The 26,314-nt window shown below is 40.4% G+C and overlaps 1 protein-coding gene across 9 annotated transcripts in view; it reads right to left on the bottom strand.

Annotated features, from left to right (window-relative positions):
- Positions 1–1,258: 1,258 nt before the first annotated feature.
- ILDR2 (immunoglobulin like domain containing receptor 2) overlaps positions 1,259–26,314 on the bottom strand; it is an 80,605-nt gene continuing 55,549 nt past the window's right edge. For 8 of the 9 annotated variants that reach the window (XM_074390029.1, XM_074390030.1, XM_074390031.1 and 5 more), the window contains one exon: positions 1,259–25,958. In XM_074390029.1, coding sequence (XP_074246130.1) covers positions 25,923–25,958 — 36 coding nt within the window. In that variant the 3' untranslated portion in view covers positions 1,259–25,922. The remainder of the gene's footprint in view (positions 25,959–26,314) is intronic. The other variant, XR_012515072.1, reaches the window with a different exon arrangement.

Raw genomic sequence — 26,314 nt, 5'->3', positions numbered from 1 at the left:
GATAGTTCAATCCCTAATCAAATTCCCCATTAAAACCAAGTCCCACTCCCAAATATATGTGTTTCTTTTGGGCTGCAAGTGTTGGATAGAAGTCTTTATGGTTGCTGCTGGGAAGAAATGTTATGAGTAGTCTCTCCAAACAACGAAACAGCCTGGGGCTCAAGAGGTCCAGGACACTGGGCCATATATGTAATGTGTGTTATATTGGATGGTAACTTCTTTGAATGAAAGTCTGTTCCCTAGCTGGTGCAGTCAGGAGCAGAAATGACCAAATAAAGCTTGTGCTTGTCTTAATCTATGTTATTTATGAATTATTTTGTCTCTAGTGTCCCCAAACAGAACAGTGGGGAAAAGCAAGGTGCCAACCTCGATTTGGCAATAGTGTCATTTTGAAACATCTGTAACATACCTGTTTACCTTTTTCAGAATTCTCACTGACAGAATCACACTATCCCTCTAGTCATAATTTGAAGCACTGTGTCTCCATAGTGATGATTCAGGCTCCCGTTGCCATGGTGATCATTCTATGGGCTAAAACACTTCCATCAGTCCTTCCCCTCATTCTCATTACCATTGTCAGTTTCTCAATCCAGGCCTTTATTATGTCTTTGGGATCTAGCACTGGACCTGACAAATAATAGGTGGTCAATGTATTGAATGAATAGCCCGACCGAGGCTATTAAAATACCTCTTACCTTGTCTTTCTTGCTCCAGGCTTTGTCCTGTGAGTTATTATGCCTTATCGTTTCATTTCATTCATCTGTTTTCATTTACTGGTGCTTTTAAATTGCAGAAGGAACACTTGCTCATTTTAGAAAACTCAAACAATTTTAGATACCTACGAAGCTAAAAGTAAACATTCCTCTTCACCAAAATAAATTCCAGCTGGATCAATGATTTAAACATAAAAATGATAAAAGTTCCAAAAGGATTTATAATTTGTGGTGAGAAAGGTTGCTTTAAGTTAGAACAAAATCCAGAAGCCATAAAGAAACAAAATTAACATGTTCAACCATGTAAACATTCCAAAACACTGTATGGGGGGGGGGAAATGCCATAAACAGTCAAAAGATTAATAGCAAACTGGAAAAAATGTATTTGCAGAACAAATGTTAAAAAGTTAAACTTCCTCAACTATCAGGGAGCTTCTACAAGTCAGTATGAAACAGATGACCAACCCAGGAGGAAAATGATCAAAGGCTACTAATGTTTGCAGAAAAAGGAACACGACTGGTCAGAAAACAAATGACAAGATTAATTAAGAATGAAAATGATATTTTAATTCTCTCAGAATTAAAATAAATACAAATAATCAAAACAAAAATGAATAAAGATTTTTTTAACTTCTCTGATGGGCAACTGTAGATGTTTATTGACACCTAGTGCTACAAGTCTAAAGCAAAAATGAACACTCTCCTAAGTCATTGGTAGAAATATGCATTGGTGTGTTCTTTTTGGGGGATAATTTGACAATATCTTTCAGAATTTAAAATGCACATCTCCTTTCACTGGTAATCCCTCTGCCAGAAATTTATGCAATAGATATAGTTGCAAATGTTTAGCAAAATATATGTACAAGAATATTTATTGCTACATTGTTTTGCAACAGCAAAAGACTGGAAACACCCAATATTCATAAGTAGGGGGCAAGTTAACTAAATAACAGTAAACTTGTAGGATAGAATAAGGATGTCTCTGTGAAAAGACTGAGGTACTTCTGTGACCTCAAGAGTCAAAAGAACAAGTTCAGTACAAATAACATTTTTGTAAGAACAGACAGATGCATATATGGTGTGAACATATGCAATAAAATAATTTTTAGAATAAATTACAGAATTAGTTATCTGTGGTGTGGAGACTGGTATGAAGACAAGGAAAAAACCTTGTACTTTCATTTTGTATCGTTTGCTCATTAAGTTTTTCATCTTATAAGGAGCAAAACTGTGAGGATGCAAAGGCATAAGAATGATACGATGGACTTTGGGGACCGGTGGAGGGAAGGCGGGGAGGTAGGTGAGGGATAAAAGACTATACATTGGGTACAGCATACACTACTCGGGTGATGGGTGCAGCAAAATCTCAGAAATCACCACTGAATAACTTATTCATGTAACCAAACACTACCTGTTCCCCAAAACCTATTGAAATAAAAAAAATTTTTTTGTCTGATACATGTTTCATGTATGACATTAAAAAAAACTATTATCAGGGGTTGCCTTTACTTTTCTCAACAGCAATGCCCAGAGATACATTTTACATTCAGTTTTTTCTATATGTATATAAGAAAGATGCAAATATGTATCTTTGAATATGCATAATTATAATCTCTGTTGTTAAAAAATGGGGATTATATATAGTTCTGAAACTTGCTTTTCTGAATTTTTATATCATTCACATCTTTCCATTTAAGGACATACTGCATAAAATTCTACAGCAAAACTATGCTGTAATTTATTTACTCATTCTTATTATTTTATTTCCATCTTTTTGCCTTTATAATCAATTCTACAATGACCATAATTTTACATAATTTATTTGTTTATATGTGTATTTTCATAGGTCTGACTCCCTAAAGTGGAATTCTAAGTAAAGGCATAGATGACTGAAACACAGGAGGTCACAAGAAACCTCCTGAATGCAGGTGTTTAAAATCTCTGCTATTATCATGTCTCTTAACCTTCCACTGGACAATGTGAGTCATGCAGGTGGGGAATTACACTCTGCCCACAACATAGCAACAGCAAGGACAGAGAAGGAAGATTTGGGGATATATAATAAAGGTTGCCACATTGCCAGGATGTGCATGTTTTTGATTTTGTCTTTTTCTTTAATGACATTAATTTCTTGAGCAGATGCTGCCCATGTCCCACTTATACCCCCCTCACATTCACCTCTACAAGCCAATGCTGTTTACCATGAATATCCAGAAGTTCTGCCTGAGGACTTTTCCTTAGCCCAGCAAAAAGGATAAGCCAGAGATTCTGAAAAGTCATGCCCTCAGAAGCATTTCTCAACCAAAGATGGGCAGGGAGTTGAGGAGTAACTAGTCCAGATTTCCTCACTTCTCAATTTGGGTGAAGGAGGGATTCCTACATAGCCTCCCACATTCACCCATCAGGACTGAGCTCCAATTGTAGGCAATGATAACGGCCTTAACAATGCGTTCTTTATTGATGTCCTTCCTTTCCCTGTCTCACTTTCCCAGGACTAGTCCTCTCCAGTAAACTACCTTCCTCAAATTCTTATTTCAGGGTATGCCTTTTGGGGAAACCAAACCAACACTGTCCTACTCCAAATACTCATGAGTTGGTGTAAAGCTATGTAGAACCTATCTATGGATTCCAATTTAGCATATCAACATTAAAGTACAAAAGCAAAACTTTTTAAAAAAATTATAGATGATTCTAGAATTTATATGATTCTAGATTTTTTTTTGAGATGACATTAATTCAGAGTCTTTACCTCATAATGACTTACTTCTTATTTTCCCACTAAATTCTAACAAGCGAACTCTGAGGAAAAACTCAGAAAATGTGATTCAAATATGTTTCTTCTTCAAAGAAAAATATAAAATTCACTCAATCTTCCTGCCTAGCTTGCATCTTTATGAACTCTATATCCAGTCTCTTTCACTTCTTGTCAGTTATTTTCCAGGAATACAAATTTATTCTTATGCTATTATTATTATTATTGAGACGGAATTTTACTCTGTCACCTAGACTGGAGTGCAATGGTACAGTCTCGGTTCACTGCAACCTCCGCCTCCCAGGTTCAAGTGATTCTCTTGCCTCAGCCTCCTGAGTAGCTGGGATTACAGGCATGTACCACCACACCTGGCTAATCTTTGTATTTTTAGCAAAGACAGGGTTTCACCATGTTGGTCAGGCTGGTCTTGAACTCCTGACAGGTAATCCACCCTCCTCGGCCTCCCAAATTACTGAGATTACAGGCATGAGCCACCAAACCCTGCCTATTTTTGTCTAAACCATACGTAACAATTTAATCTCTTATGACGGCGTCTCTGTGACACTCAGAGTCTAGCCAATAAAGGAAAATTATTACTACTCCTAGGGCAAAAGGGACAAGGAGAGGAGTGTTACTCATGAGAATTGAATTATGGAAGAGATATCAGTCTTTTAGATGTCTCTGCTTTTATCAGAGATATGACATCAACACAAGTGTAGTGGGTTAAATTGTGGCCCCCAAAAGATATGTCCAAGTTCTTACCCTTGGTACCTGTAAATCTGACCTTATTTGGAGATGGAGTCTTTGCAAATGTATTTAAGGATCTCAAGATGAGATCATCCTGGATTTAGGATGGAGTTAACGGGTCATCCTGCATTTAGGGTGGACACCAACTACTGGTGTCCTTATAAGAGAAAGGAGATTTGAGACACAGAAAGATATAAGGTAAAAAGCCATGTGAACGTAAAGGTAGAGATTGGTGTGATATGTCTACAAACCAAGTAATACCAAGGATTGCCAGCAGCCTTGAGAAGCTAGGGGAGAGGCATGGAATGGATTGTCTCCGCCTCCAAGAGGAGCCAGCCCTGTTGGCACTTTGATTTTGGATCCCTGGTCTCCAAAACCATGTGAGAGAATACGTTTCAGTTACTTTAAGCTACCCAGTTTGTGACAATTAGGCAATTAGTACAGCAGGGAAGGAATGGAGGAGGAATACCCTGGCCTCTCTCCCCACTGCCTCTGATCTCCTTCCAGTACTTTCCAATGGCCAGGGAGCCCCAAAGAGGCAGTCTGCAGAGCACAGCACACAGTAGATCTACAGAGGACCAAACTGAGAATCCCAGCACCAAAATGAAATATAAATTATTGCAAACAGTAATTATTTTAAACAAGGTACTAAATGAAAGCATAGCAGAGACAGCTGCTGAACTGCTTCACCTAGACAATGAAGGCTAAAAGTACTTCATTTGCTGCGGAGCTTTTGTTAAATCACAAAAGTAAAAGAGACCATTGAGATCATCCAACCCGGGTGCTTTCTCATTCTGTTCATCAAGAACAGGCTTGCAGAGATTGGTGACTTGTGCACCTTCACACAGTAGGTAAAGGAAGGAATTGGGCCTGAAACAAGATCTGCCCAAATCTCCATCGGTTTCCATCTCCGACGTGTTACTTTCCTCATCTAGAGAGATTTCTTTCCATCAAGAACTTCATTATAGTGTTTTTGCTTTCTCTATTTTTATGCTGTTTACAGAAACAGAAACTGCTTTTTTTTTTTTTTTTTTTTTTTCAGATGGGCTCTCAAGCAGAGCTCAACATACCACAGGAAGAAATTGCCCCGTCTTCTCTGGAGAAAATGCCACGTGCAACACTGGGCACCACTGATTTCCTGCAGAACTGTACTACGAGGTATCCAGAGGTATGGCTGGAGTCAAGCATGCTTTAGGACAGCTACCTAGCTGCCCACACCCTGATTTGCTGATTGAGCACATGTGTGTTAATAGGTGCCAGGTCTTGCACCAGTCAATGAAGGTGCAGCACTGAAACCAAACACAGTCTTTGCCCTCACGGGGCTCACGGTCCAGCAGAGAAGATGAATGCACAAACGTGTGAATTGGGAGGTGGCAGGTGCAGGGAGTATCTACCTCACCCAGCTCGGGATTCAGGGAGGCTTCTAAGCCATGGAGGGTGTAGAAGACTACTTTTTCCTCAAGCACTACAGAAGCTCATAAACATATGTTTTCCTCATTTGATGGTGTCGATTTTTTAAAATACAACTTATTTTTTAGAACAGTTTTGGGTTCACAGCAAAATTGAGCAGAAAATATAGATTTTACACATATCCCCTTCCCCCCACATGCACATAAGCTCCCTCACTATCAACAACCCCTATCAGAGTGGTTCATCATTACAGTGAACCTATGCTGATGTATCACTATCACCCAAAGTCCATAGTTTACATTAGGCTTTCTTCTTGATGTACATTCTATGAGTTTTGACAAACGTATAATGACATGTATTCACCATTAAAGTACAACACAGAATACTTTCACTGCCCTAAACATCCTCTGTGTTCCACCTATCAGCCCTTCCTCCCCACTAACCCCTGGGAACCACTGATCTTGTTTCTGTCTCTACAGTTTTGCCTTTTCCAGGACGTCATCTAGTTGAAATCCTACAGTACACAGCCCTTTCGGATTGGCTTCTTTCACTTAGTAATATTCATTTAAATTTCTTCCATATGTTTTCATGACTTGGTAACTAATTTGCTTTTAGTATTGAACAGTATTCCATTGTAGGAAGGGGGAGAAATTGGTCCCGTTTAATCTAATAAGTGAGGAAGGAGCTAATAGCCACCAGCATTGAACTAGAACAGGGGATATAAAGGCAAGCAACTGTGTCCTTGAGGAGCTCGCCACTCAGGCATGTACAAACACAATTTCAGTACAATGTGGTAAGTACTATAATTGCAAAACCCATTTTTCCTTTATTTTCAATAGTCTGCCTATTTGTCAGTTGAGGTGTCAAATCATGCGTTACAGTCTTTGATGCAGAAAATGTAGTTTACTCCAAAAGAGGTATTAAAGCACCACGGAAATGCAGAGGCTTAGAGGAACCTCAGTCTGGAGCGCCTGAGATGTCTTCACTGAGGAAGCAAAATCAGGGCTTAACGCTGTAGGGGATGAAAAAATATATTTTTTTTCCATCTTAGGTCCCCTATAATGAATAACAGGTTTACAAGATAAAAGTATACACATTTATTTAATATATTTGTGGATATAGGAGGCTTTGGAAATGAAGACCCAAAGAAACAGGTAGACTTGTATATTATCATGTTTAGGTTTGATGAGTCATGGACAGTCAGAGAGATATACAATTGGAGGACAAGAGAGTATAATCTAATGCCAATAAGCTTCGGAGAACTTAGCAAGCCCTGTTTGTTGAGATTCTTCTCGATGTTCCCATGTCTTCAGAGATAAGGATGTGCCTTTATCTTCAGAGATAAGGAAGGGCACCTCTCGAATGAGGGTCTTATGTCCTACTTCAAGGCAGAAGAGTGATGGGAGGTGAGGGTAGCTTCTGCTTCTGCTGTTTTCTGAAATGCCAAGGTGCCATGTTTTAAAGTAGCATGTCCCGAACTCCATCAATGCTCAACAATATATTTGACTTTTTTTTCTGGCTCTTTTACTGAAAGAACGTTTAAGGCAAACAAGTCAGCATGGACAAAGGTGAAGAAGTAGGAAATAGAATGGTCTCTTTGGAGGAAGAGCAGGTGGTTTGGCGTGGCCAGAGAAGAAAGTGCTGTGTTGCTGCTGTTGGCAGGAAGGATGGGGTGGTAGGAGATGGAATAAAGGTGGACAGGAGTCAGCATGTGAAGGATTTGGATGCCACAGGCTGGAAGTTTTCTTTGTACCGTAGGCTTGTGCTATTGAGCAAGACAGCCAGTGGCTCTCGAGTAGGTAAACTGTGGCTAGTACAACTGAGCAGAAGAATTTTAATTTTTAATTCTATTCATGTAAAGTTAAAAATGGAAACAGATGTACACACACACACACACACACACACACACATCTATATATCTCACGTTGAAATAATATTTTAGAAATTTTGGATTAAATAAATTACTAAAATTAACTTTGTCTACTTTTTTTACTTTAAAAAAATTAGGCTCCCAGAAACTTTGAAATTACATATGCAGCTTACATAATGTTTCTATTGGACATTGCCGATATAGGCAATTGGGAACCATTGAGAGTTTTTGTGCAGGACAAGAATATGATCATGTTGAGGTTTTAGAATAACAACTCTGATAGCAGAGTAAAGGATGACTCGGTGGGAAAGTACAACTAGAAGTAAGGTGAGCAGTTAAGAGGCTATTGCTATAGTCCACATTAGAGGTAATACAGACCTACACAGCGGCACTAGGGATGGAATAGAGCAGCTGTATTTAAAAGATAGTTAGCAGAGGAAGTTCGCATGGCTTGGTAATGGATTGGCTGTGGGTGTGTGCTGTATATTAAAGAATTTGGCTGGTCTTTATCTCTGGTTCCTGGGAGGTAACCTCTAAACTTTGGGGTTTCCTGAGTGATAGGAGTGTCTTTGTTATTTATGCTGGGCTTCTTGGACCACCCCTAATTTATGCTAATGAGGTGATTCATGGTATGCCACTAGACAATTTCAGGATGGAGGCTGGCCATGCCAGAAAGATGAACTATGTGATTAAAAAGTTGGAGCTTTGAGCCAAGTGAAACCAACTAGACCTCCCAACCTCAGGGAGGGGAGGAGTGGGGACTTAGAGACTGATTTTAGTCACATGGATAGTGATTCAATCAATCATGCCTATTAAATGACACCCCAATAAAACTGCAGTTGATGAGGTTACTAACAGAAGTAGGAAAAGTAGATGAAAGGGCAGACCTTTTGTTTTGTGGGCTGGTATGTGTAGTTCTAAGTTACTGTTATGCTTATGTTAAAACTCCATTTTATTTCTAAGGTTAAATGTAAAAATCGCTTGCTTTCAATCTTCCCACCTTCTTTATTCTACCTTTCTAACTACTTACTCTGATGTTTAAAATCCCTAGACCAAGCTCTTCCTGAAGAATACAAGATGACTGGTGAAGCACACTCAAAAGCAGACACAAAGCACCAGTAGCTTTACAGTTTTACCTGCTCCCTATGGCCACCTTCCATTTTTAGCAATCAGAGTTGGCGGCCTGGAAGTACAGTCTGGGGCTACAAGGGGCTCACAGTCGGTACATCTAATGCAAACTAATTGAGCAGTGCCCCAAATGCTCCACATTTCCTGAGTTTCTCAGGTTCCTGGCAGCCACGCGGATGATTGGGAATAAACTCTGCTCCCTTCCTCTTGGGGAGGAACAGAGGGCTGGACCCACATCCACCTTACAATCATTGGGTGCCTCAGGGTTATTACAAAGGTTGACTAAACTTCTCCTACAGTTCCTCTCCATGGCCAACTGTGAACAGCTTTTGAACAAGTTTCTTATTCATAGAATGACAATCAAGAAAGCCCCCCAACCAGAGAATCTGTCTGCCTGGAGAGCAGGTGAGGCTTTGACACCAAGACATCATTCTTCCTGGTCCTCTCCTCTTCCTTCCCTCAACCTGAGCCAAGGCTCCTTTTGCCCTTGATGGCACTGTCCCAATTTGTTTTTTATATTCAAGGCCTGATTTCTCAAATGTCATAGACGTGACTTGTAAAAGGGAGACAGTTTTAGAATCCTCTGTGATCATTCTCTCACAGGCCAAAAGACTGGATTTCTAAAACACAAAAACCAGGGCCAGCAGGGTTTTATTTTGCTGCCTTCTTCCCTAGTTCCCCCACAGGGCTGCTTGGACTCACTGGTAGCAGACAGATATCTGTGTTAACAAAATACAGCCTCTGACATTCACATTACCTCATCTATGCAGCCATTTTGCCGTATGGGTCCCTTTGATATTAGGAGTGGCCTTCCCCCTTGGTTCCAGAGAAACTTCTGCTGTAGTTGCCCAGTTTTTTAGTTTCTTTCTTTTGACAGATACAAAAATCTCTTTTTCTGTGAGATCCTGGACCTCCTCTGTCTGCCAAGACTGTATGTATCTCTCTCCCCACTTCACAGATTAGGAAGAAGAAACAAAGAGCTGAAGTACAAAACAGCTCTGAATCAATCCTTCCTCCTGCCCTTCCCAACAGAACCTGATTTTGCCCACATAGTGGGCATATTTTGTCACATAGTGCCCTCCATGCATCAGCCATGACTCAGAGCGCAGTAAGTCCAAGCCTCCTCCTTATTCATCTAAGCCAATTAGAACATGGCAGAGCGAAGTCAGAAAGTTCATGCTAGAAAGACTTGTATTATATGGTTAGAGAAATGGTTTCTCTCTTCCTTGTTGGAGGTGAGTGAGGAAAACACATTGTCTCAGTCACCAACCACAGGAGGAACCAGCTTTAGGATAAAGCTTAAACTTGGATGGCAAAGAGTAGAGCTAAGAAGAAGATGTTGGTAACATATTAAACTTTTGGAACAACCAATCATCGTAGCCTGTTCTACATTTTGTGGGCTAATACGTGTTCTCATTGTTTTTGCCAGTTTATGCCAAGTATTCTGGGTTTTGTTTTGCGGCCAAAGCTACCTATCCTACTGTGCACTTCCGTTTTATCCACCTCAAAAAATTCCACTGCTGTTTCGTTAGTTATTTAAGTCAGAGACCTAGGAATCATAATTTGTTTTCCTTTTTCCTTCACTGTCTCCAAAATTGAATAAATCAACAAGCCTATTTGCTCTACCTCCAAAATATATTCACAGTCTATCCTGAATACCCTTGTCCACTGCCATCATTTTATTCCATTGCTCCTCACATACCATCTGCATTTGCCGCCCCCCAACAGTTCTCACTTCTTCCCCTCTTGTCTTCCTATAATCTGTTCTCCACACAGAAGTCAGAATGATCTCTTTCAAACATAGGCCACAACATTCATCTGTCTGAAACTTCCTAATGGTTTCCAATCTAGAAAAAAGTCCACATTTCTCATTGGTTTAATTATAATAAAGACGATATCACTATAATAAACACCTCAAAATACAGTGGCTTAAATAAGAGAGAAGCGTATTTCTCTTTCACTTAGTCCAGCCAGCCAGGCCAGCTCTTCATGAGGTCATTTGGGAGCCAGGTTCCTCCCATCTTGTGGCTCCACCATGCCTACGGCTAGTACATTGTCCTTATTCACGTGGTTGGTCACTCAAAGGAAGAAAGTTAAAGACAAGTAATTTCCCTTTAGTCAAGTAAGGTGGGTGTTGCACACATCTCTTCTGTCACATTCCTCTGGCAATAACTCTAGTCACATGGCCACAAGTCACAATAAGGAAGGCTGGGAAATTTAGCCTCTGGTTAGATATCCAGATAAGAGTCTTTTTCCAAGGATGAAAAAGCGAAGAGATTTGAGGAGGATGCCTGCCAGACTGGGAGGCATCATACTTTATCATACCTTTCTCAGCCTAAATGATCTAGATGTTGGGGGCCCCTGCAGCCTCTCCAACATCATTTCCTACATCCTTCCTTGTTCACTAATTTTGAAACATAATGGCTTCCTTTCTGTTCCTCAAGCATTCTGAAATCATGCCCACCTCAAGCACTGTTCACTTGTTCAGCCTTTCCTTGCAACTCTGCCCAACAATCCTCACAATCCCAGTTTCTTCGTATCCTTCAAGTAACAGTTTGAAAATATCCGATCTTTTGAGAGGCCTTCTCTGACCACCATTCCAATACTGTCCTACCTTTTAACACTCAATGTCTATGATACCTCATTGTACACAGGAGGGCATCTTGTAGTTTCCTCCCCTGGTTTTCATACCAAGCCTGGAGACACCTCCTCAAAAAAACTGCAAAAGAAAATAATCCTTTTGTGCTAGGTAGCAAGATAAAGGTCTTACTCAGAAGGGACACTTTTAAATGTTGTTATAACCAGTTTAACCTATGGCCCTATATTGGCACATAGTAAAGTCTCTCAAAAATCCCAAAGGGGATTGTATTCATAACGAAAAAAAATTTTAAACCTTAAAAGCTTCTTTTTATCTCTCTCTCAAAATCTCACGTAAATGCTGGTTATACCCCAAATCTACTTTTTTCCTCTTCAAACTCTCCTAGCCCATCCTGGCCGTGATCGCTTTCATACTTTTCTCTGCCATGGCCAGCTGGTTCCATGTAAATCAACTGAGCTTGGCCCGGCTCTACTGGATTCTTCCCTTGTGAACCCCTTACATCATTTTGTACCACAGAATTGCAGAAGCTGAGCCAGCTGTTCGGAATTTGGTGTGCACTGAAGGAGAAAGAATTTGAGGAGTGCTCATAACATTTAAATTTCCTACCTATCACACTGATTTGTTACCTTTTAGATTAAACAAAACTGAGGATCAGATACGGTGGAGAAGGAGCAAAACCAGGGTCTACCAGAGGTTAAGTCGCTTTCTCTAGTAGTTCAGTGCCTTACCCTCCCCTCTACCTTGACAGGAGGTTTTCCAGCCACACACCTAGTTGTCCAACCCTGATGTGTCTATCTTATACATGTAGCTTATGCTCGTTTGTGGTTCTCGACAGCTTAGGAACAGTAATTGCTAGTCTAGGTGCTGATAAAAATACACACAAACAGCTTTTGGACTAGTTGCCTCCATGTCCCAGCCACAGCATCATTTAGAACCTCTATAGCTACAAATAAATCATCAGTTGGAGTGAACAGACCAGGCTGAAAACTGATATAGGGCCTCTGGTGTTTCTACTTCCAAAATCTATGACCATACTATCTCAGAATCTCTTTTGCCCATGGTTTATGAGTGAAAACAACCCCCATTGCCTGGTTTTCAAACTCCTCCATGCTTTTATGTGAAAGGAATTTGTTTTTCGGCAAGTCCCTTTGAAAAGTCTTCCGACCTTTGTTCTGGGTATGGCTAGGCTGAAAGCCTTAAAGTGACTGAGATCATTTGTACTGGCTGAGATGTGACCTGGATGTAAAAGTGTTAGTGCTTATTCAACCTGCATGGGAGTGACTGCTCTGCAGCTGTCCTGAGGTCAGAGCTTTCAGAATAAAATGATCTCACTTTGGTTTAGTTAAGCTCACGCTACAAGACCTACTGCCTGCCACATACCACAGTGGTATGAAGGATACCAAAAAAAGGATACTTTCAAAGAATTTGCATTTCAGTGGGTAGCCAGACACAAAAAGAGATCATTTTGTGTTAGTGCGTTGAACATGGTGACAGGGCAAACACTGCAGAGGAAGCATGAACCAAGGGCTCTTAGCTCAGCCTGCTGGAACTGGGATTTCCTAAAAGATGCCACATCCAAGCTGAGTCTTAAAATGTATGTAAGAAAGTGCCCAAAGAGGGGGGAGGAAGGTATTCTGGAATAATGTCGTCAAGCTCTACAAATGTTTCTGCATATTACAGCATAGCAAAGAAGTAGAAGAGAAGGAGAGGTAGAGACTGGCAATCAAGCTGTGATGGCAGAAAGGGGTGGGATCATAGAGAGCTTTGTAAGGCACTTGACTCTATGTGAAAAAGACTATGGAGAGCTGGAAGGGTTTTAAGTAGAAAGTGACAAAGTTAGACTTCAGTTTTGCCAGGCATCTTAATTTCATCTGAACCACTTGTCATTTGAGTTTTCTACTTAGGAAACACTAGAATGTCTGGAATTTCATGACTGAAAGTCCTTATCAAGATATGACGTGGCTGTATGTGAGAGTTCAGGTGTACCCTCAGGCTCACCCTCACAGATGAACCGTGTGATGCTCTAGTGTTTTGCCTGGACCCAGGGTGCCCGGCCACCCATCAGTTCGGAGCCTCCACGGCAGGCAGCCCGGTGCCCGACTGCCTCTGTCCTCTCTGCAGGTCGGTGCTGCCCACTGCCAGGCTGCCGTCTACCAAAAACCAGGGTTAAGTAGCTTCCTTTCACCGCTTATAATTCTTCTTTTTTTTTTGAGACGGAGTTTCGCTCTTGTTACCCAGGCTGGAGTGCAATGGCACTATCTCGGCTCACCGCAACCTCCGCCTCCTGGGTTCAGGCAATTCTCCTGCCTCAGCCTCCTGAGTAGCTGGGATTACAGGCACGCACCACCATGCCCAGCTGATTTTTTTTTTTTTTTTATTTTTAGTAGAGACGGGGTTTCACCATGTTGACCAGGATGGTCTCGATCTCTTGACCTCGTGATCCACCCGCCTCGGCCTCCCAAAGTGCTGGGATTACAGGCTTGAGCCACCGCGCCCAGCCACTTATAATTCTTACAGTGCAAGTCTTCAGGTCATTTTTTTCTTTCCGATATTGTAAGGAGAATTTGGCAGCATTATCAAAGCTGCTAGTCTCCTTAAGTCAATAATTTAAATCATTCCATTTAGTTCTGAATTTCCTTGAGAGAGAAAAAAAATGTGTTGATGCTTTCCTTGGAATAAGAAATAGATTTGCTGTGACGAACAGCTGTTTGCCAGTTCTTGAAGACGTTTCTCTCTGAAGCACTGAAAATGTACACAAGAGCCCTCAAGTGCCTGGAGAAGAGGTTTCCTTTTGAAAATCCCCCATGGCCTGCTGTGAGTGACTTGAGTTTGGATCACTGTGAAAACCCACCTTCATGTGATGGGAGTTATTTACATCTCAGGAATTGCCACAGAACAATGAGCACACCCTAGGTTCTCCACATGGAGCATGCCGTGGGCCTGTTGTTCATTTCTTATGAGGGAACATCCCTTAATAAATGGAGTCTTCCCACTCCAGGATCTGTTGCTCTAAATTTGCTAAAACATGTTCAATATTTTGTTTGAATTCCTCTATCAAATGCTAGATGGAAAGAAAGTTTAGTATCATGGGTAATCAATAATCAGAGGAATGTGAGATACTGGTTGCTTGGAAGTAATAACTTTTCTCAAGAAAATATATTTTAAAATAATATAATCTAATGTAAAAATTACATATATTTGGAGGTGACATAGTCCTATTCTTCCATGACAAATGCTGCACATACATAAAGGCTATGAGTTAAATGGGAGCTCACCAAAGAACAGCCAACTCCCAAAATGCAGGATTTCTGATGACCATATTTGAGAAGGCAGCTTTGGTCTCAAGCTGAGTTGCAAAGAAAGGACTCTGCCCAAGTCACACGTTCTCCTTCACATGAGAGAAGGAAGCACAAATATACTGGCCATCCCTGAGAACAGGAGGCGAAAGGTTTAGGACCAGAAAAGAGACTGTGGGGTGTGTAAACACTTACTTCACACTGTGAAATGTGGCACGATGAACTTCAGACACTCAGGAATCCAGGTAATTCTTCTTTCCTGCTTATACAGAAAAGAATGAAGAGGTGGATAGGTGTCTTAGTCACTTTAGGCTGCTGTGACAAAAATACCATAGACTAGGTGGCTTAAACATCAGAAATTTATTTCTCACAGTTCTAGAGGCTGTGAAGTCCAAGCTCAATGTACCAGTACATTCAGTTCCTGGTGAGGGTCCTTTTTCTGGTTTGCAGAGAGATGCCTTGCTGTATCTTCACACGGCAGAGAAAGACAGGAAGTAATCTCTCGCCTGTCTCTTCTTATAAGGACACTAATTCCATGATAAAAGTTCTACCATCAGACCTAATTATCTTTCAAAGGCCTCATCTCCAAATACCATCACATTGGGTTTAAGGGTTTGACATAAAAATTTGGGGAAGACACAAACATTCAGTCCAGAGCAACAGAGAAACAAAATGTCTCCTGTTCTAAGGAGCTGAGAGAGCAAGCGGGGAAGCACCTTGCCCAGCATCGAGTATTTTTTTTCAAACGGTTTATAACCTCTAACAAAAAAAGTAGAAGGAAAATAATTAGGAGACAAGAGAAGTAGGAGAGAAGAAATGAGGGTAATGAAAGAATCCAGGGAAGAGATGAAAGGTCCTAACAAAGGCAGTGACACAGAGATGGATTTCTAAATTCAGAATGAGCCAAGTATAACCAAGGACATTCACTGGTAAATGGAATGCTTTGGTAGGATTTGTCACTGAACTGTGGCGAAAACAGCCTCCCTGCAGCCTTGGGTAGGGATAATATGTGTAAGGGAATTGGCAACAAAAGGAAGCCAGAAATGCTGGTTGTTCAGGGCTCTGTGACTACAGATAAAGAATCTTTTTGGATGCAGTGGCAGATAGCTGCTGGTGTTGTATATGTGTCTGCCCAGCATCGCTATTCCTACTTCTATTAATAACATCTCTCTTCTCTTTTTGGAGAAATCTTCCTATCCCACTATCTAGTCCATCACAGTCTCACCTTCCTGGTCATAAACAGACTTGCCATGTCTCTGGACACATGAATAGCTCAGATACGGGCACATGACTCAATATGAGTTGACCACAGTCTTTCTCCAGGATTGTTCTCAGAAGCAAGGCCTTTTGCCTGCTTGGTCAAATGAGCTGGAAAGTTGTGACTCTCAGACTGCTAGTGGATATATTATTACCTTTTGGAGTAAGTCTATCCAAATGTATCGATATAAAAATACAAGTAGGTGTAGATGATGGACAGGGACTCTTACTACATTGAAACCCAGATTTGTTCTCAGTTCCTACAGCTCTTCTTCCAGCCTGTGAGCTACTCCAGGATCTCTCTTACAGATGACCTCCATTTTTCCTTTTCTTGTTCTTAAGCTAGTCTGAGTTAACTTCCTGTCATTTGCAACCAAAAAATTTATTTACTAATACAGCTGCCAAAGTAAAGAAACATCAGTGGCTATCGCCTTGACCTGAGGAAATGAGAAAAGCTAGGCATCTAGGTCATACCAGCAACACAAAGAGGCTGGGAAGGCGGAGTCTCACTATTGGTTATTAATGTCCATTATAATTTAACTACATTCAGTTGAACAAAGGGGCTGTTCTAAAAACAATGTTAATAGAAATCGACATTATATATATATATATATATATATATATATATATATATAAAATGTCTATATATAAAACGTCAATCGACATTATAATGTCTATGTATAGAGAGACATTATATATATATAATGTCGATTTCTATTAACATTGTTTTTAGAACAGCCCCTTTGTTCACACACACACACACACACACACACACATATATATCCATCTAGCTTTGCTCTACTGGACATTAACATCTCAGGGAAAGAAACAGAGCCAGACAGAATCCATTGGTGCTATGCTTCTATGCAAAATTTGTAAGAACATATGAGAAGTCTATCTCCAGAGAGCTAAGATTGTTTAAAAAAATAAGTAAAATGTTTTAACATAAGACTTTGGAATTTTCTCCTCTGCTTGTCTTTTAGAGACAGCGAGAGAGAGAACAAGAGACAAGAGATTGACTCATCTTTCTACAGCCAAAGACTAGGGAATGGACTACTTAGATCCTTTGGTTGTACAGTCTGATGACATCGTTTTTGCTTGTTAAAGAGAAACTGGCTTCACCATAATTCTGCAGAATCAGAGTCGTCCTGACCTGACTTCAGAAAGCATTTGTAATTCAATGGTGTTAAAAGCACACTTTAAAATAGCTTTAAATCACGAAGGGTGTGTACCTAAATCCCACTTGATCCCAAGCAAAAACCATGAGGTTTTCCCCAAATTATATCCACGGAAGCTGTATCAAAAACATAATATGGCAAGTTTTAAACTTGTAAAGTGTACAGAAAAAATATCACTTTTAAGAACTCCTAATATACTTAGTTTTTCAACAAACATATATATAAATTCATATATAGCTTTAAAATATGTAATTCATACATAGCTTTTCAAAAACACATCCCCTAAGTAATGTGAGGAACACCTCCACCCAATACTGGAAGGTTAGCAATAGAGGCATTCTCTTGAGGATGCTTGCCACTAGGTGGCGTGTCAGGCTAACTCACTCACCTCTGAGCAACTTGCTAGCTACCTCCACACACCTCATGCCATTTTTGGTAAGTCACCTTAGGCCACCTGATAAGCATTTAGGAAATGCTTACAACCAATTCAGCAGAAAACATAATTTTCACCTAAGTGGTGTGATGAGTATTAGTAGGATGTCTCTGTCAAGATTTTCGACGAGAACCTGAAATTAGCCTACTTTTTATTTCTTGAAATGAAAGCATATAAAAATTGAATTAGATACTCACAGGGAAAAATGAGTTATTTGTTTTGCCTAATTTTAATCCATCCTATGAGTCTAGTCCTTCCTTGCTTTTTTTATTTTTATTTTTTGTCTTTTTTTATTTTTACCTTTTTGTGGAGGATGGAGTCTCACTATACTGCCCAGGCAGGTCTTGAACTCCTGGCTCAAGCTATCCTCCCACCTCTGTCTCCCTAACTGTTGGGATCACAGGCATGAGCCATAGTGCCCAGCCTTCCTTGCTTCTTGAATGAAATCTAGATCCATAATTTCTTTGGCCACTCTTAACAATTAAGAGACTTCTGTTCACTTTTAAACCCTAAAATAGTCTATGTCTGTAATTAAGACAGCCATTCTTTTACATTATCAAACTCTAAAGCAGGCATATCCAAACTACGGCCCACGGGCCGCATGTGGCCCCCTGAGGCCATTTTTCCCGCCCTCCTGCCGCACTTCACGAAGGGGCACCTCTTTCATTGGTGGTCAGTGAGAGGAGCACAGTATGTGGCGGCCCTCCAACGGTCTGAGGGACAGTGAACTGGCCCCCTGTGTAAAAAGTTTGGGGACGCCTGCTTTAAAGAATATATAAAGTTAAAGCCTCTTGCCCTCCCCATCTGAAGTTTTTGTTTGCAGTCTAGAGCTTGCATTAAAAAGAAATGCATGTATGTGTGCCTTTTTAATTTTTTCCCATTTAGCACACTTCCTTCTTCTTTAACTCAGTCACTCATTCTTCCTGCCTGCTCCCCAGGGTTGCTGTGTATATTTGGAGTTATTATGGAGAAAAGGAAGGCACATAAGGAACAGGAAATGTCTTTCTTGACCGGCACAATGTCATATAGTATTGCACCAAACACGAGCTTACAACAAAAACCTATAAAACCCATAAAGAAACAAAAAACTGAGAATTAGCAGAAGTAACAAACTCTAAAATTAGATCCACAAAGACTATAGATACTGGAACTACTGGATATAAAATTTTAGGTTAGTATCTTTAATATATTCAGATAATTAAGAGGGCATTGAAAAAAAAAGAGTAAGCCACAAGACACTATCAGCAGGGACTGTACAGATTTAAAAAAGAACTAAATGAAACTCTTATAAATGAAATATATATTAATTGAAATTAAAACTCAAAGAAAGGAGATTAGAGCTAGCTGAAAAGAAAATTAGTGAGCTGGAAGATAAACCTGAAGAAATTTACCTAAATAGGGAACAGAAGACTAAGAGAGAGGAAATACAAAATACAGATTAAACAATATGGGGCTAGAACGAAAAAAAAATCTAATGCTAAATTGGAATTCTCAAGAGAGTTTAAAAGGAAGAGGAAATATCTGACGTGTTAATAGCCGAGAGTTTTTCATATTTGATGGAAAATCCAATCCACAGATTTAGTAAACACCACAAATCCTAATCTGGATAAATAAAAAGAAATCCACACTTGGTCACATGTTAATTAAACCAAAGAACACTAGAAATAAAAAAAATCTTTAAAATAGCCAGAGAGACAAGACAGATTAGGAAGGATAATTAAATTGGTAATTGATTCTTCAAAAACAAAAATAAAAGTCAGAAGGGAGTGTAAAAATAACTTCAATGTCCTGAAAGAAAATAATTATCATTCAATTATACTCAGTGAAATTATCTTTCAAGAATAAAAATTAAATAAAGACTTTCAGATCCACAAAGGCTGATGAGTTTCATACCAATAAATCATCACTGAAGTAAAATTCCTTTATAAAGAAAAGATTTCAAAAGGAAGCTCTGAAATATAGGAAGAAAAGATGTATAGAAAAAACACATGAGAGATTCTAAACAAATACTTTATAAATAAAAACAAAACTATTTAATAAAGTTGAAAAGCCAAAATGGAATTAAAACTTTAGACAAAATAATACAACGTCCAGAGGAGGTAATCAGAGTTCAACTGTTTTAGAGTCTATACTACATGTTCAGATTTTAAAGTTAACTACTAAAGAAAAAAATCTGAGCCCAGATGCTTCAAGCAAGGACAGATTTTCTGCTTTACAAGGCCCCTAAAATCATCTGGAATTCTCTTGAGAAGGCTTAGCCATCCAAAATAGGATTAATAGTTCTCTGAAGTATTTATCACTTCTTTTGCTAACAACGGTTTTTAATTGCCTCTTAATTATGGTACTGTGGAATTTCTCAATCTTTACAGAACTTAAAATGCCCTCTCACAAATAACTTCCTTTTTCCGTTCTCCAACTGTAATTTCTTTCTTTCTTTTTTTTGAGATGGGAGTCTCACTCTTGTTGCCCAGGCTGGAGTGCAATGGTGCGATCTCGGCTGACTCTAACCTCTGCCTCTTGGGTTCAAGCGATTCTTCTGCCTCAGCCTCCTGAGTAGTTGGGATTACAGGCATGTGCCACCATGCCCAGCTAATTTTTGTATCTTTAGTAGAGACGGGATTTCTTTGTGTTGGTCAGGTTGGCCTAGAACTCTTGACCTCAGGTGATCTGCCTGCCTCGGCCTCCCAAAGTGCTGGGATTACAGGCATGAGCCACTGTGCCCAGCCCCCAAGTGCAATTTCTAGCAGGCACATACTTGTGTCCATCTTGGAAATGAGCTAAGTACCATCACCTTATCCAACCACCTTTCCTACCCCTCATCTCCTCCTGAATGTTACAGTCTGTGGAGAGCAGAGTGACAACAGAATTTATCTAACTTACTACAATCTGTAAAAACATACCTTTTACTCTGTCAGTACCTGCCTCCTCTGTAGTCCCATAATATATATTCCTCTATTACCATACTTGGAACAATCAGAGGAGGACAAGTATCATATGAGTCTTTCTCTTGCTGAGGCCATTTAATGTCAGATCATGATTAACCATTGTTGTGTTAATTATGAGTTCTTGGTAACGAATGTAGGTGAGAATGCTTTATTTAGTTTAAAACATTACAAATTCAATTTGTATGTCTGACACAGAAAAAGTCACAGACAACAGTAACACAAACATTTCAGTTTTGATGTCACAAACAAGGCACAAAAACAACTGACAGGTAGCCCTCATGAAGTCAACTTCTCGCCCCCCTCTGTCCCACCCTTCTATTCCCTTTTTCTTTATTCTCATAAGAAAATTTCTTATGCAGTCATGTTTAATGCTTTTGTTAATAAAGTGGCTTTTCCTTAAAGCCAAGGTAAAAGAGAAGCTATTTGTGTCTCTTTTAGCCTTCCCAGGAGAAATGAGTCAGACTAGTTACTTCATGTCCAGCCCCACCAAGAAACTCTAAGAAAACATTTAGCTAAACTACTATATCTTTTTGCTTCTCACATTCCTTCTCTCTATATATCTGATCTCTCTTAGTTCTACCTAAAATCTTAAAATATAGTGAAGATGCCAGATTTTTGCTGTTAAGCAGCTCCTGTCCAGAATTCTGAATCCAGATGAATCTGTAATTTCATTCAGAAACTTCTCTGTAAGGATTCCCCAGAAAAGCTGAAGCACATATTTACCCCTCACAGCATAGCTAATGAGAATGAGGCTCTCAGCTGGGTTCAGTGGCTCATGTCTGTAATCCCAGCACTTCAGGCAGCCAAGGTAGGAGGATCACTTGAGGCCAGAAGTTTGAGATGAGGCTGGGAAATACAGCAAGACCCTATCTCTAAAAAAAAAAAAAAAAGCTGGACGTAGTGGCACACCTGTGGTCCTAGCTACTTGGGAGGTTGAGCAATGATTGCTTGATCCCAGGAGTTTGAGACTGCAGTGAGCTAATAGCACCACTGTACTGCACTCCACCATGGGCCACATAGTAAGACACTCTCTCAAAAAAAAAAAAAAAAAAAAAAGAGACCGAGAGAAAGAAAATGAAACTTTCCTTGAGTGAAGCCATGAATCCCTCTTAGATTAGCATTTGAGGAATGAATGGTGCTTGGTTGGATGAAGCAGCAACAGTATCTGTCTTCATAGCTTCACCATATCCATGACATATGAACAAGCATCAAGTCTACAGCTCTTCTCACCAGATGCTTGGCTGTGAAGAGAAGCAGCCAGATTCCAGTCCCATAGGCCTGGCTTTATAATTTTAGAAACCATTTGATTATGGACAAGTCACTTACTATTTTTCAACCTCAGTTTTACATTCTGCATAATGACACCACACATCTGCCCTGCCTCTATCACAGGAGTTGATGTTGGGATCAAATGAGATAATGCATGTGAACAGTAATACACCATAAAAATAACACAAATATTATTAGTATTAACCTTCTCCCCCTCAAATAGTGCTAAAACTCAGGCTGCTGCTTAAAGCAGCTCATCATCACCCTGTGCCACTCTGATAATCATAGCCCCTTCTTCAAGCTTCATAGATCAGTTTCCCAGATGACTAGGAGGTAGGATACTGGCAGAAAAAAACTAGGCACTTCTTCCTTCTAGGACTTTAAATGGCTGGCCCCCTATTTTAGTGAATTTGGATTTCTACGTCCTATCAATCAATTTCAGACTTCTAGTAAGATGCTGACGGCATTTAAGTCTGATTTTGGAAGGATGTATAATGGGGATTTTTATTATTCTTGCCCACCCAACTTCAGGTAAGACCAAAGAGGAAGTGCTATTGACCACTCTTATAATTTGTATGCTTTATAAAATGATTTTTTCCATTTCCCCAATGCCCTCTTTTCCTTCTATTCATGATTTCAATTTTGCTAAAAACATATCAAGGGAATGAGAAAATTACCTGTAATTCTTGTTGTCTGTTGAGACTGTCACAATAAATCACTATTCTGTAATGGAAACATCTACGACAGGCTCCCTGGGAGTGCTCCCGACACTCCTTTCTCTTTGCCTGACGGTTTTACCACCACTGCTACTGCACTCTGGTGAGTCCATCAGGGTCACAGCCAGTCTTTTGGGTGTCTCACCACTGCCAGCCCCAAGGGAGTGAGAGAGACCTCACCAGGACATTTGAGGAAAAAAGTTCTAAGGCCCAAGGAAGCCTCAGGAGCTCCCTTGTGAGCATGCTTGGATGGAATAGCTGGCATGCACCACCAGGTACATGGCCATTGTCTCCAGCTTCCTAATGAATCGATACATGGCCTACAGAAACAGCTCATCTACCAGGGGACATCTCCTTGCCACCTGCATCCACACTTCCTCCTCCAGCTTGTTCCTGACTCAGTAGTGACTCACAGGCAAGCACTGCAGCTTATGCATCATCCTTCTGGGACCCCTGCTGCTCACCCTTTCCTGATCTTAACTCACCTCTTTTCAATTCAGATTTTTGGATATCGGCTTTTCAGATCACTGAGCATATTTTTAAATGAGATGATGGACAAACACACACAACACTTTAATATCAAAGTATTCCCATTTACGTTTTTAAAAAAAGTAAATCTCTGGGTTTATTATAATTTATCCATAGCACTATTTTATACTCTCTATATAAAATCTCCTTTCTTCAGCATGTCTTATTTCCCCTATTACAGGGTCCTAGTGGACAGAGATTATGTCTTACACAAAGAAGCTAACAAACATAAGCATTTCCTACGCAGGATACACTATTCAAGGGAGAACAAACAGAAGGACAGATAGAGGAAAGTCAGGGGTGCTGAGACAGCAAGACTTGACTTGTCAGCTCAGCCTTAACTCCTGTCCATATACCCAGAAACAACTGCTTTTTCTCTCCACTGAAGGCCTGGAAGTCTGAATGATTTATGCAGTTCTACAGAGGACAACCTGGTCCCAACTCCTCAGATTACTTCAGTAGCCTGCTATCTTCTTTGTATTTTTCAGTCTCTGTAGTTTTGTTGTCTTTGGAATTGCAGGCTTCCAATTTTAATGATTCTTTAATTCTTTCCCATTGCTACCCTCAAACTTCACCAAAATCATACATGCCTGTAGCTTTAAAAAAGCATTAATTTTGGTCTCTGCAGCTGGTGCTATGAGGCTCTTTGGTGGTGAAAAGCCTGACACAGTGCTCAGTATAAAGCGATAATAGCTACCACAGCTACCCAATATTCTCCAAAATTGCCTGAGCAAGTTGAAATCCAAAGCTGGTGACTAAGAAGTTTCTTATCATCTCTTCCATCTGAACTGGGGTCCAAACACACAGGCTAGACCTAAGCTTTCAGACACCAGGGACACCAGTAAGTCTGAAACTCAGCACCGGGGTTATGGCTTGTGTCTTCCAGCCCTTGGAAGTGCCAGCACTGAATTCAACTGTTTTCCCGATACCTCCAAGACTTGTCAAAGCAACAGGAAAGTCCTTTGGTAGGTTAATTCTCCAAGCAATGACACCTACCAGCTCATTGCCCCGACCCTCACCCAGCCACTTCTTTATTTCATTGCAAACACAGGACTTTTTTTTTGGAAATGTCATGAAGTACACATGGATACTAGAGGAATGATACTCTGAGAACAGGGCCTAGCTCCAGTGGTTCTGGAGAAGACAAAAAAGATGGTAAAAAAAAAAAAAAAGAGACCTTCTTCAGAGGTTGTCCATGGATCCACTGACAGGGAATAACCCACTGCTGGGTTAAGGAACAGTAAGGTCAAGCATTATCCTCCACTGATTTGACCCAAACATGTACCCGACAAAGGTTCAGGTGAAAAACTTTGATGAAAATCTGTCAACAAAAGCAGTGGCTATGAGAAACACAAGTTTGGATGGAGTAAGGGATTCAAGGATGAAGATTCAGACAAGAAAGCGTCAGGTTTGTTCTTGAAGAGAACATAAAGAATGCATCAACTCATGCCTCGGGTAGGAATCAGAAATTTGGGCTACATTCAGCCAGGCAGTTCTTCTATTGGTATTAGCTTGACTCACTCATATGTCTGCAATCAGCTTAAAGTTGATGGGCTGTCAGACAGGAAGACACAGGTAACTGGGCCCTTTTCTTTTGTCATGCAGCAGGATAGTCCAGGCTTGTTCACCTGGTGGTAGTTGCAAGGTTCCCAAGAGCAGCAAAAGAGGACAAGCCCCATGCACAAGAACTTTTCAAGTCTCTGCTTGTGTCATTTGTCAGGCTACTGGCTAAATCAAATCACACAGCCAACTCCAGATTCAAGGGGTGAGGGAAAAGATGGCACCTCTTGATAAGAAGGGAAGTGTTTGCGGCCATTTTTGCAATCTACACAACTATAAACTCCAGAGATCTACCTTTGGGACTTAGGCAAAATCTATCATTTAGGCAAGGGTGGAAATAGGAAGTACTCCTTCCTGAGAAAGCAGTATCTCTTATTTCTTGAAAGCATCCATAGTGGCAGTCTAGTCAGGCCAAAAGCTGTATGTTCCACAACCCCCATGTCCTAGAGTGGCAGAACTGGGATGGCAGGAACAATTAATGGTAAGTGAAGCACAAAACCAGAAAAGACTAAGTGAAGTTTGTGGGGGAAATGGTCCACATTCAATGTATAATGAGACGATGTTATTTCCCTCTGAGATTCCTTCTCATACTTTTATACACGCATTACTGCTTTCCTTTTTTCCCCTCTTCTCCTTTATGTGTGTATTTTAAGCATTTATCCAAGGCACCCAATGACAATCTAACCAGAGTGCAGAGGGAGGCAGGGCTATGTGTGTGGTACCAACCTGAGGAAAGTCCAGGACAGGGTCTCGAGAGAGAAGAGCCCTTTATGTCTAAGACTCAGATACTGACATGGGCAACAGAAAAGAAAAAAGCAGTTTACGTTCTCAGAATGGAAAAGGAAATACCACTTAGACAGCTTTTCAAAAAGGTATACTCGCTTTTGCTTTGTCCTAGCCACTCAAGAATTGTCATTCAGAACAACAAATTGAAGTCATTTCTGTGATTGTCCCAGAGGTCACTGTCACTGAGCTCACCAAAGGCCTTTTGATTTTAGTGTAACAACAGTCATTGACTAGTGACTGCAAAGTGATGTGGATAAAAGGTATATTTTGACTTGAAGCTATCTTCCCTTGTCAGCAGAAGGCCGCCTTCTACTAGTCGTAATAAAGTCTTCTAAGTATAGCACAGGAGGTGTAGAAAAGCATACTGTAGGCATAGACAATTTCTGGAGATTAGCAGTCCAGAGCTAAGTCTCTTTCAGAATTGGAAATAGAGTCCTGGTTCTGCTAAGGGAGGAGGCTGGGCAGAATAAACGCTATAGTTGAGAAACTCTGAAGGTAGGAATGTTCTCACACATTCTTGCTTTCTTTCTAAGTTTCTCAAACTAGTTAGATGGGCACAGAGGTTTGAAATCAGCCTCTCTTAAAGGCTGCCTCCCATCCCTTGCCAAAGCAGAGATGAGCAAATCTTCCAAGGTGATGGCCAGAGAAGGTCCTGGGCCTGCTGGCTCTTGGATTTGTGTCTTGTCCCTGTAGTCCATGTCTGATTTCTAGTCATCCAGAGAAATGCTGACAACATCAGACCACAAGGGACATCCTGGTTGGAAAGTCATTCTAGGAAAGAGCAGAAAGAGCCCAACATTAAGCCACATGCTAAAGAAAACAACCAATAACAGATGGTTCACTGGGCAGAGTCCACAACCCATTCAGTACCAGGCACCCCTGACTCTCAGAACCTGTCATTAGACCTGTGATGGTTGATCCTAATATGCAGTAGAGGCTAAAGCCAACATACATCTGATAGGCTTAGTTCCTTAGCCACAAAATAACTTCTCACTCCCTTAAGGATAACTACGTTTACAGCTCCACAACAGCAAATGTGGTTGGTACACCATAAACCTGAAATCGCCTGAAAGTTTCTTCCCTACTCATAGTACTTTGGTTATTGTATTTTTTTTATTTAAAGAAAA

Source organism: Saimiri boliviensis, chromosome 19 (assembly GCF_048565385.1).
Source record: "Saimiri boliviensis isolate mSaiBol1 chromosome 19, mSaiBol1.pri, whole genome shotgun sequence".
NCBI classification, from domain to species: domain Eukaryota; kingdom Metazoa; phylum Chordata; class Mammalia; order Primates; family Cebidae; genus Saimiri; species Saimiri boliviensis.
This window is presented reverse-complemented; position numbering and strand designations above follow the sequence as displayed.